The sequence below is a fragment of the Mchenga conophoros genome, linkage group LG10 (assembly GCF_057382185.1).
Source record: "Mchenga conophoros isolate Kocher_MC1m ecotype Shallow Benthic linkage group LG10, M_conophoros_male_GT1.1, whole genome shotgun sequence".
Classification (NCBI taxonomy): Eukaryota; Metazoa; Chordata; class Actinopteri; order Cichliformes; family Cichlidae; genus Mchenga; species Mchenga conophoros.
This window is the reverse complement of record NC_140535.1, coordinates 22269290-22280037: the sequence shown is the minus strand read 5'-3', so window position 1 is coordinate 22280037 and position 10748 is coordinate 22269290. Positions and strand designations below refer to the sequence as shown.

The 10748-nt window shown below is 40.7% G+C and overlaps 1 protein-coding gene across 3 annotated transcripts; it reads right to left on the bottom strand.

The window, feature by feature from the left end:
- Nucleotides 1-1588: 1588 nt before the first annotated feature.
- Nucleotides 1589-10130, bottom strand: pcyox1l (prenylcysteine oxidase 1 like). 3 transcript variants are annotated; one of them, XM_085289385.1, is made up of 9 exons: nucleotides 9744-10130; nucleotides 8051-8257; nucleotides 7678-7852; nucleotides 6442-6702; nucleotides 6289-6350; nucleotides 6026-6166; nucleotides 5408-5819; nucleotides 4504-4788; nucleotides 1589-3662 (listed from the first exon to the last, which is right to left on the bottom strand). In XM_085289385.1, the coding sequence occupies exons 1-8, from the start codon at nucleotides 9850-9852 to the stop codon at nucleotides 4539-4541; spliced, it is 1617 nt and encodes a 538-aa protein (XP_085145511.1). In that variant the 5' UTR covers nucleotides 9853-10130; the 3' UTR covers nucleotides 1589-3662; nucleotides 4504-4538. The 3 variants fall into 3 exon arrangements, with proteins under 3 accessions (XP_085145511.1, XP_085145510.1, XP_085145512.1); XM_085289384.1 differs by having other exon boundaries at nucleotides 1589-4788; XM_085289386.1 differs by lacking the exon at nucleotides 6289-6350 and having other exon boundaries at nucleotides 1589-4788; nucleotides 6491-6702; nucleotides 9744-10128.
- Between the last annotated feature and the right edge of the window lie 618 nt (nucleotides 10131-10748).

Sequence of the window (10748 nt, the reverse complement as noted above, 5' to 3'; positions counted from 1 at the left end):
TCTGCTCGTTATTACAAATATCTAATCAACCAATAACATGGCAGCAACCCAGTGCATTTAGGCATATAGACATACTCAAGACAACCTGCTGAAGTTTGAACTGAGCATCAGAAGGGGGAAGAAAGGTGATATCAACATGAATGTTGGATGTTTGTTGGTGTCACATGGGCTGGTCTGAGTGTTTGTGATGAGAATGTTTACAGAGAATGGTCTGAAAAGGAGAAAATATCCAGCGAGGAGCAATTTTCTGAGTAAAAATGCCTTGTTGATGTCAGAAGAGAATGACCAGACTGCCTCAAGCTGATAGGAAGGCAACAGTAACTCAAATAACCTCTTTTTCCAACCAAAAACACACAGAAAAGCATTGGTGAGTGCACAACACTTGAAACCTTGAAGCAGAAAGCCAAACCATGTGCCACTCCTGTCAGCTAAGAACAGGAAACTGAGGCTACAGCAACTGAGGAATGGGCTCACCAAAATTAGATAGAAGATTGGAAAAAAAAAAAAAGATTTCCTGGTCTGGCCTGCTGGTGTAAACAACCTAAAAGCATTATAAAAACGACTGGAGAGATATTTTATTGTTCAGTTTTCATTACTAATGATGTAATGTCCCAAGTATTTAAAATCAAGGGGAACCTTGCATCTGAAGAAAACATCTTCAGTCAATTCATTATGAGTTATGAAGTATATAAAGGTGCATGATGACAGGCTTGATGATTTATGACTATGGTCATAACTCATCAAGCCTTTGTAAAACAGGGTAATGGTCACATAAATATTTAATTATAAGAGTTTGACCTAGTTGGCTATGTGCCCATCAACCCGGTTCATTGAATGACGAAAAAGTGCATAAGTGGTTGAGCCTTGGGAGACTTGCGTTCTATTTTCAGCAGTGTGATTGTTTTCCTGCTGCTAGGAAGCCAAGCAGGAGAAGCTACAGAGCCCATTATATCTTACATTACATTGCTGGAAGCCTGGAGATGGCTTTTATTGCCTTAAGTTTCCTACAGCAGCACCATCATCCGTTTACATGTAATAACCTGGAAATATATTTAATTGCATTTCTTTCAGTAGATGATTAAAATGTGTTTTTAATGTCTTTATCTTCAGTAACCATCTGATCTGATCTACATCAGAAATTCTGTGATCCAGAGAACGACCAAAGGACCTTGGGTAATCTTCCTGGAGATAAGGTCAATTCTCCAGGTACAGACGCAGTGACAGGAAAAACAAAACGAATAATTCATTGTGGAATAAGTACTTACCCTGTCAGAGTGATTTCGATTATATGCCAACTGGAGCACAGAATTAAAACTTCACTGGACACCAGGAGGCTTGTTTTTCAGGACTTTGCATTATTGAACAAATCAATTTTCTTATGTGTAATTATTAATAGAGAAGAAATGAAACCCTGTCTGCTGACACATAGTCAGCACTGAAGTAGACTTCTTAGTGTCCTTGTTTGAAAGCCAAAATGAACAATAGCTCGCTACAATAGAATAACTTTTATTCTATTAACAGTCAGAGAAAAATGCAAATTACTCTAAAATGCATTATTATGTGCATCAGAAAGATTAAATGCAACATGTTGATTAATGCCACTTCATTTTTACATTTCAAAAAGAAATACATTTAGGCAAGTACAATATTTTACAATCAGTGTATGACATTTTGTGAAATTAAACACTTTGTTAAACATTAACTTGTTGGTTCCGAGTGAATTAAGGCATCTGACCTCTAGCACAGAAATAGCCCTCAGCTCATTATTGTTATCAAGTCTTTAGGTGGTCAAGCCCCCTCAATAGCCCCTCAGATCTCTCATATGGAGGACTTGATCCCAAGGACAGGAATCACTGGACTGAACTCCCCAGCTGGATGTCAAGTAGGTAAAATTGCCTTACCAGCCAGCTACAAGAATAACATGCTGTATACAAACCAATAAGGTCATGTACAGTTAGTTAAGTATTTGGACAATAACAAGCATTTCGTTAACTGATTAGGAACTGCAGACATTTTTATTCAGTCCTTCATTTTCCAAGGCTCAAAATTAATTGAACAATAATGCGACAAGCACATTGATGGCCAGATTAAAGATCTGGAGCTGACCTTCGATTTGATAGCTCTTCACTGGAACTCTATATCAGGTAAGAAGAAATACTTGATGCCTGTGGGGGTGGACATCATTAGGCTGAAAACCAAAATAAACATACAGAGAGACAGGAAAAACTTTAGGAGTGGCTAAATAAACAATCTGGTACATTGCGAAAAAGAAGGAATGCACTGACCAACTCGGAAACATCAAAAGGCCTGAAAGATCACAGAAAACAACTAAAGTGCATTATGACAGAATTATTTCCAATGGTTAATAAAAAAATCTTTACAACATCTGACCTCTATTAAAGAATGCTTTTCATTTACTGAAGACAAACCTGAAGCCACAGACACAAAAACAAGTAGCAGCTGAAGGCGGCTGCAGTAAAGGCCTGACAGAGTATCTAAAAGAAGGAAACACAGCATCTGGTCATGTCCATGGGTTCTGGACTTCAGAGGATTGGACTGCAAACGATTTTCATCAAAGTATTTAAAACAATTCTGGTATTTAAAATTATGTTTGTCCAATTACTTTTGAGCCTCTGGGGAACTCTGTATAAAAATTGCTGTAATTTCCAAACAGTTAATGCAACACGTTTGATAAACTCACTCAACTAAAGATGAAAATCAGCACTGTGGTGCTATGCAAAGACAAAAATGCAAATATTGTGTCATTATACAAATACTTATGGACCTGACAGTATAATGAGTAATACCAAGGGGCAATTTATTACTACTTTCACTCTGTTCTTACAGTACAGCTTTATTACATCTTTATGACTATACTAATTTTTACTTGTAGAGGAACCCCACCCCCCGTCATTTAAGTACTACTGTACTATTCAGAGTGCACAAATTGGGACGGGAATATTTAGACCATAAATACAGGAGTTTGCCAGATAATTCCAATTTCAGACCCCATTCGTCTTTAATTTGATCATGTTTTCATGATCAGAACTTTACAGCTGACACAGACAAGTAGTCTGAACAGTATTGAGATGTGTATTCGCTAGAAGATTTATATACGAGCACTGGGGCTACAAATTGTACTGTTCTGCCTAAAGAAGCAATTTTTGAAATTTGAAGGAAAAAAAAAAAGGCTAAAAATACACAGTTTCCACCACATTGATTCTGAGGCCATCACAGTGTTTTAAATCAGTGTCATCAGCCACTTTTCAACACACAACAGAAATCACATTATCCATCAACTGAAGCCCTTTGGAGTTACAAGGTTTTCTAGAAATCCACTTCAGCCCAAATCCAGTGCAGATAAATTAGAAATTCAGAAAACAAGACTACTCAGTCACATGAAGATAATCAGCTGTCAGTGATTTCTCATTGTGTCTTCGTAAAAACCTTTTCCCCATTCTGAAAGTGAAACCCAAAATTTTCATGTGTGTGCTTTACATGATTAAAGTCCTCAGCAGAAAAGCTTTTTTCCCACTGAGGCTTTTAATGCTTGCGAGAAAATGGAAACATTTGTGGTCAGCAGCAGCAGCAGCAGCAGCAGCAGCACGGATCTGTCCTCTGCTTTTATTCAGTCCACTGTCAAAGCTGGCTGGCTCATTTCCCTGAAGAAAAAAATAAAAATTCTGCTGGATTATGCAACAAAAGCAGCAGGAAGGGGAGATAATGATGAAAGGGACAATAGAGCACTGCACCAGTGGCCACTACCATGGGTTGGTGAATAATTATTAATTTACAGAAATCCTACTGAGATTACTTTAATGAGATTTCATTGGTGGCAACAACCAGTCCATTAACAGTCCCTACATTTACAGAGAGTAGCAGCAGCAGTGCTGTGGTTTTGATTAGATGACAAAGTTAAATCAGTTACATACTGTACAACAGCTTATTGTTCTAAACGCTTTCTTGGCTTGGAAACAGAAACATTTGTTTAAGAAGAGCAGTACCAAAACCGTAAACTGGTATTTATATTCAATGGTGTTCATTAACAGCACTACCACCTCCTAACAGTCCGTACAGTATACAGTACGCCAGCTGGTGTTCTCCATATTTGCTTGGTTTTCTTATTTCTTGGCAAAGGAAAGGTCCTTGCGGCATCATTTTTGGATGGAAACTGCCAATTAGCATCGGCAATAAATCCACAAACAAAAGTGCAACATGTCTCTTTTATGTGGCACAGAGAATCAGTGAAGTGAAACAGGCCTTTTGAGTAGCAGAGCAGGACCAGAGTCTATGATGGTGCCAATATAATGACTTATGGTTTTTGATGTTTACGTTTAGTTAGGAGGCAGCAGGGTTATGTTCAACTTACTGTACTGACTGAATAAATTCGATACATTCACGAAAGGTTATATTATATAAATGGACATCTAAATTCTCTTGCCACTGGTCAAAATCACAAAAAGTTTATAATTTGGTTGGGTGAGTCCATACACTCAGACATACATCACATTACTCATCTGGGTCTTAGCATTCGTTTGTTATAGTTCGGTTTTGATCCTGTGCACCAGATCTCTCTGGTCCACCATGTCTGTCTGTCTATTCCAGCGGTGGTAGGCTAGCAGGGCGATGTTTTTGGCAGCCACTGAGCTCATCTCCATGGCGCTACCAGCCCACTCAATCCCATTGAGGTAGTAGAGATTGGGGTGCAGCTCCACAGGTGGCAGCCGCTGGCTGCTGCTGTAGCGAGGGTAGGCCTGCCACTCCGTCACCTGCACTGAGTAGTACGACCTAAAATTGAAGAGAACAGTATGATAGAGTAAAGCAGCCAATGATCTATGTGGGTGGTAAGATCACTAAATAACTTTTTTAAATAAAATAAAAAAAACAACTATAATCTATTTAGAGGATTCTGATAACAAAAAATGTTCTCCCCTAAACATAAATACCTAAATTTCACTACCTGAATAGGAATATTTGCTGGTTTTCTCTGTCTTATACAATAGTAAATTTAAAAACTTACATTAGAGCTTGACTGATATTTACCGATATCAGTGCTGGCATTTATCACAGCTGATACATTACAAATTCAATAGGACGAGATGGTAGAAATACCCTTCAAACATGTAATAAAAGCACAAACAACAGCTGAACCAGTCAGAGCCTAAACAAGTAAACGTGGAGTCTTCCACGACTTGCTGTAACCACAAATCAAGTTTATTTTTAAACTAAACTGACTCTTACATAACTACACTTAAGAAACGTTAGGGAACATAATCGGCCAATATATTGGATTCTTACAGATTGGTTTTAAAAATCTCATATCCGTCAGGCTTTACTTTGGACCAAACAAATACAGAATTGCCCAGGCATGACTATGGGATCAACTCCTGGGAAGAACATGGCTGACCTGAATAGTGTTTTGAGCTGAGACTTTTCCAGCAGCTGTGGGGAGAACACCTTGTAGACTCCAGCCTCCTGCGGCTGCTTACGCCGGAACCCTGCTGAGATGTTGACGGGACAAACACTAGCCACGCTGTTAAAGAACAGATCAGGTGTGTCAGTCGTCAAGACGCTGGCGAAAGGGAACAGACGGGGGTCCGGGAACCCAAAGAAGGAAGTGTTGAGGTAACCATGGACGATGGTTGCTACAGTGCTGTGATAGCTGCCAGGCAGCTCATCAAACGGAGGCGTGAAACCTTGAAACTGGACTCCAGACCCGACGCTAGCCTGTAGAGGCGTCGCCAACACTACAATGTCATACAGCTCTGATGCCGTCCCTGTTGCCGTGGTGAAGCTCAGCTGGTACTGGAGTCCCTCTCCTGTATTACAAAAAAAGCTCTGTGGATGACAAACCATCTCATTCTTTCTTTCATGTTTGCTTTTATGTTCAGCTCCCTCTTCAACACAACAGGTGGATTATAATATACAAAGGACACACAGACTCACAAAGAATAATCAATACCAGTAAAGCTGTCACAGCTGAAAAAAACCCCTTAAAAAACAGGACACATCAGGATGGCGTTACCTGAGTGGATGGGAGAGATGGAGTTGACCTGTGCCTCCAGCAGGTTAGCACTGGCCATTTTCAGCAGGCCTGAACACACCAGCTTGTTGCCTCCTTCCACCGCCCACAGGTTGTTCTGGGCACCAGCTAAAGACACAGCTCCTGAAACACACACAAGCACACGCGCGCTGAACAGACAGTGCCAAGTGCTTTAAACCAATTATCAGCTGCCCACACGCTTTCCTGTTCTCTCACTCCCACAGACCACCCCGCTCCCCTCTCACCTTGCCTTCCTCTTCTACTCTCAACCCTGCATCTCTTTTCCTCTCTCGTCCTTTCCTTTCTCCTGAGCCAAATCGGAAAGGAAGACGTTCAGGTCATAACTGTCCCCGAATGCACCTTCACAGCTGTTGCCCTCTTACTTCACTACTCATCACCCCTTCACTTCTTCCTCCACTGCTGCTTGCATCTTCCCACTTAGCTGACCTACAAAGGCTGGGATGCTGACATTCTGTCCGTAGTTGATCCTCATCACGGGTGCGATAACCTCATCAATGAAGCGTTGGGACACACCCAGCTCCAGCAGCGAATCGGACAGTGGCCTCCGGGTCATGTTGATGAAGCCGCTGCCCCCGAGAGAGTCCAGCAGTTCCTCTACGGAGCTAAAGGCGTAGCCGTGGGCCTGGTATTTGTAGATCCTATATTTCACATGCACAGACACACAAATTATAACAGTTAACGACTAAATCAGTAGTTAGAGCAATATGGAGATGTTTTGTTTTGTTTTTTGGTTTCGTTTCCTGCTCAAAGTTATTCAGTCAGCAATAATCTATTGGCAACAAATCAGAGACGGAGAGAAAGATATAGAGGCTTGTGGTTGTCGACTTAGAGAGAAGAAAAGAAAGAAAAAAGTGATGAAGAGATAAAAATCACTTCCTGAGGGAGGAAATAGATGTTGGTGGTGGAGGAAGGAAAAAGCAAAATTCTGTTTCTGGTTCATTTTTCAAGGCAAAACTGAGCAGAGGAAATATAAATGTAAGCAAAAGATTTGACATGATATCTGAAATACACTCATGCAATTCTACACTGTATATTTGTGTTGCTGGAGGATAGAGACAAGTTTCATGTCAGTGGTCCTTTCTCTCTGGCAAATCCCAGGCAGATGGCTATCTATATTTACGCAGACCTCATGCTCGGAAAGGCACACAATGAGTCAAGGTTTTGCAGTTATTATGGCTGCAGATGCCTAAGGCGCAGAGAGCAATAAATAGCTCAAAAACAGGCTTCCCCCACTGACTGCAACACCAGAAGGGAATGCTGTGCACATTTTAAGGGCAAGACCTTATCTTTGAGATAGAAAAAACAATTTTGGGAAGAAAAGCACTCAAGGCATGAATGACTCAGCTGGATCTGCAGTGCCAATTTTGGAGCATTCCTGTCATTACCACTAATCAACTAATAATACTGCCACCAGAAAAAAGCAGGAGAAAAAATGAGCATTAAGAAATAAACAAAGCTTTGCTTCCACTTGCAGAGACACCCACAACAAAGTTATGATACCCTGACAGTGCAGTTTGTAGCGGCACCCCTGCCACATCCCATCAAGTGTCCAACATGCAAAGAAGCTGAAGAGACAAAATAATAAAATCAAGGCACTAAAATTTCTGACTCACCTCATAAACTTCTCCATAATCTCCTCCACCCACATCTGCAGACGTATGAAGCTAATACCATAGCGCCACCACAGCCGGAACAGGTCGAGCAGGTACCAGTCCGTCTCCTCCAGAATCACCTCTTCGCCGTTAAATACCGCCATCTTTCCGGCCACGTTGCGACGATACTTCAAACCTTGTTTGGGCAAACACAGGACGACACGGAGGACCAACATAGTGTCAGGTTTCTAATTTTCCTCTTGTAAAGTGATCGCTTTTGCTGGGGAATATTTAAAAAAACGCAAGAATCCCTCCCCTGGTTTGAAAAAGCAAAGAAAATTTTTAAAATCTGACCTCTGCTGTGACTAATTAATGTCTTTGTCCATAAACTCACCCAGCTGCTTGACAAACTCCTGCATGTGGAGGTTGAGTGAGTGAATAATGGAGCCTCCAGACTCATAGTCGTTGTGGTTGACGGTTACGGTGGCGAGACGGCCTCCCACCTCTCCCTTCTCAAACACGTCCACCTGGACCTCTGGGCCAAAGTGCTGCCGCAGGAAGTGGGCAGTGGCGCTGCCTCCTATCCCTGCCCCAACCACAGCTGGAGAGCAAGAGACACAGAGTGAGGTTGGGTGATGAAATGTGCCTTAAATCTTACGGAGATCTATAATACAGTGTAAATTTGCTGTTTGCTGGTGTTGTTGGCCTCTCTATAAGGGTAATAACAGTTTCATCAGTATTTACTATTCATCTATAGGTGGACTGAGGATGAGGACAATAAATTATGCTTTTCTTGAGTTTTTGGGTTATCTTGAAGTATAGAGATGTTGAATAGGGCACATTGATAGGGCATACTGTTTAATCTCAAATGATCTCTTGTTACAGCACTTCCACTCATCGTGGGGATGAAGGTAATTGTAATTCTGGCCTTTTAATGATTTCTTTGAACTGTTCTTTTTTTCAGGGCGAAATGACTGTACAGCATACATCTTTACATATGACTTTAAAAAACAATAATTGGGTGCACAAGTTTTGGATTTTCTTTAATCCACATAGGGTTCAAATTAAACACAGATTCAAATATATATACACTCAGTTAAATCTTTTATAAGTGGCGCTAAAGGCTCTACAATGTTGTTTAGTTTGACAAGGCCAAGGCCTACTAACTTCTCATTAGTGATCACGATTGGGAAGCTCCCTTGTAGCCATTTGTATACAACTGCAGATTCCAGGATTATCAGACAAATGTAATTGTAAATATTATTCAGATGTATCAATACTTTGCCTGGGGCTGTTACCAGTGGTACTGGTACATTGGGGGGAATAATGAAGAAGGACTAATTCTTCAACCTTTGGACACAGGTGTTCCAACAGAACAATGACCCCAAACACACATCGAAACTGTTTTGAAAAGGCTAAATCAGACTAACATTAAGCTTCTGGGATGGTTTTCTCAAAGCCCTGACCTCAACCCTGTTGACACTTTGTGGACTATGCTTAAAATCTGGGTCTGTGCCAGGAAACCAACCAATTCTGCCAATAAACTCACCTTGAGAAAGAAACCGCCAAAACAAAAACATAAAAAGACCCAAAATACCATGACATTCATGCTTATGATGACAGTATGAAAACCTTCTGACTGCAACTGTATGTAAAAGGAAAAAGGAATTTAAAAGGAATTTATTACTTTGATGTTTAACTTAAAAAACAAACAAACAAACACATTATTATTTTGTTTTTTCAAGTGTAAGATTTGCTGTATTTCCTCTTTTGTGCTTTTATATTTTCCGTCATATCTTTAGGTTTTTTGGGCCTCCTGGCTGGTGATGACAGCTGAAGCTTTACTTCCTGTTTATTTGAATAAAGGTTGCTTCAAAAAGCAAATTAACAGATAACTCGTGTCTATAATTAAGCTTTCTTAATCACGTGACACACAATGTTCAGACTAGGTTAGTGTTTGCCTTTATCTTCAGTATCAGAGACCCCTGATGGATGCTGCTTATTCATCAGCCCTCAGACTGACTGAGAGGCTAACATTAGCTGAACTAAACAGCTAACTAGGATGGTTTAATAACTGCTTTTCTTGCCTATCTTTGAAGGCGGAGCTCCGTCGACAGGACCGTGTTCCTCCGGGTCTGCGACAACAAACCGGGCTGCCAACACAGCGACGAAAAGAGGGAGCAAAGAGCAGCCCATAGCGACAGCAAAGCAGCGATGATCGGATGGAGAGGAGAGGATGCGACCGTTAGGCTAATAGCACACGAGGCTAGCTTCTACCTTCTCTGTGCGTTCACAACAGTAGAAACTCAACGGAGTGACGATTAACATGTAAGTAAATGAGGCCGAATAAGACGAGAATACAGCACAAAGGATGGATGGTGATGATGATGATGGTGCAGCAGTTGGACCGCCACTCACGTCTACGTCCGGCAATATCACGTGATCCAAACAGATTTTTTCGACCAATCAGAGACGGCCGACTGCTGTGTCGTGCATGTCAGTGGTTTTTAAGATTACTGCTTCCAAATTACGCTGAAAAGCAGACCTTTAATGATATCTATAGAAAATATATATATTATATAGCATTTTTGGTTGTCAGATGAACGCATCTTTGTTCATTGCTTTGTTTCTGGTGCCCTCTTATAGAACGTGAAGTTTTTTTTAAGGAGAGATTGGATTTCAGTTGCCTCTTTCACTTGCTTGGCGGAATGCTGGCATTAGTTAATACCTTCCAGAAAATGACTCACTGTCACTGGAGGCTGTTTACATCCAGCTGAAACCATAAAGCAAACTGCTTTCACAGGAAATTTCCACCCCTCAGGTGGTTTTGTGTCAGAGGGACAGCTCTGGAGACAAAATTACAGAGACAAGGCTGAGATGGTTGGGACACGTACAGAGGAGGGATATGTTTTTTTTTTCAATATATTACTTAAAATTGTGTGTATTGTACAATTTATTTAGGTTTGTCACTAAAAAAAATAAATTTCAAAAACACACATTTAAAATATGATACACTTGTTGTTACAGGGTTAAGGAGTATTTTATAAATACTTGCAGTTTTAATAACTGCCTAAATAAGTGTCCCGGTGCAC

Excerpts from the sequence above, each read along its gene's own strand:
- pcyox1l (XM_085289384.1), bottom strand. The coding sequence starts at position 9,852 with ATGGGCTGCTCTTTGCTCCCTCTTTTCGTCGCTGTGTTGGCAGCCCGG. Across the intron at positions 7,853-8,050 it reads GGAGTTTGTCAAGCAGCTGG|GTTTGAAGTATCGTCGCAAC; the intron begins GTGAGTTTATGG and ends TGCCCAAACAAG. Across the intron at positions 6,167-6,288 it reads GAGTAGAAGAGGAAGGCAAG|GAGCTGTGTCTTTAGCTGGT; the intron begins GTGAGAGGGGAG and ends TGTGTGTTTCAG.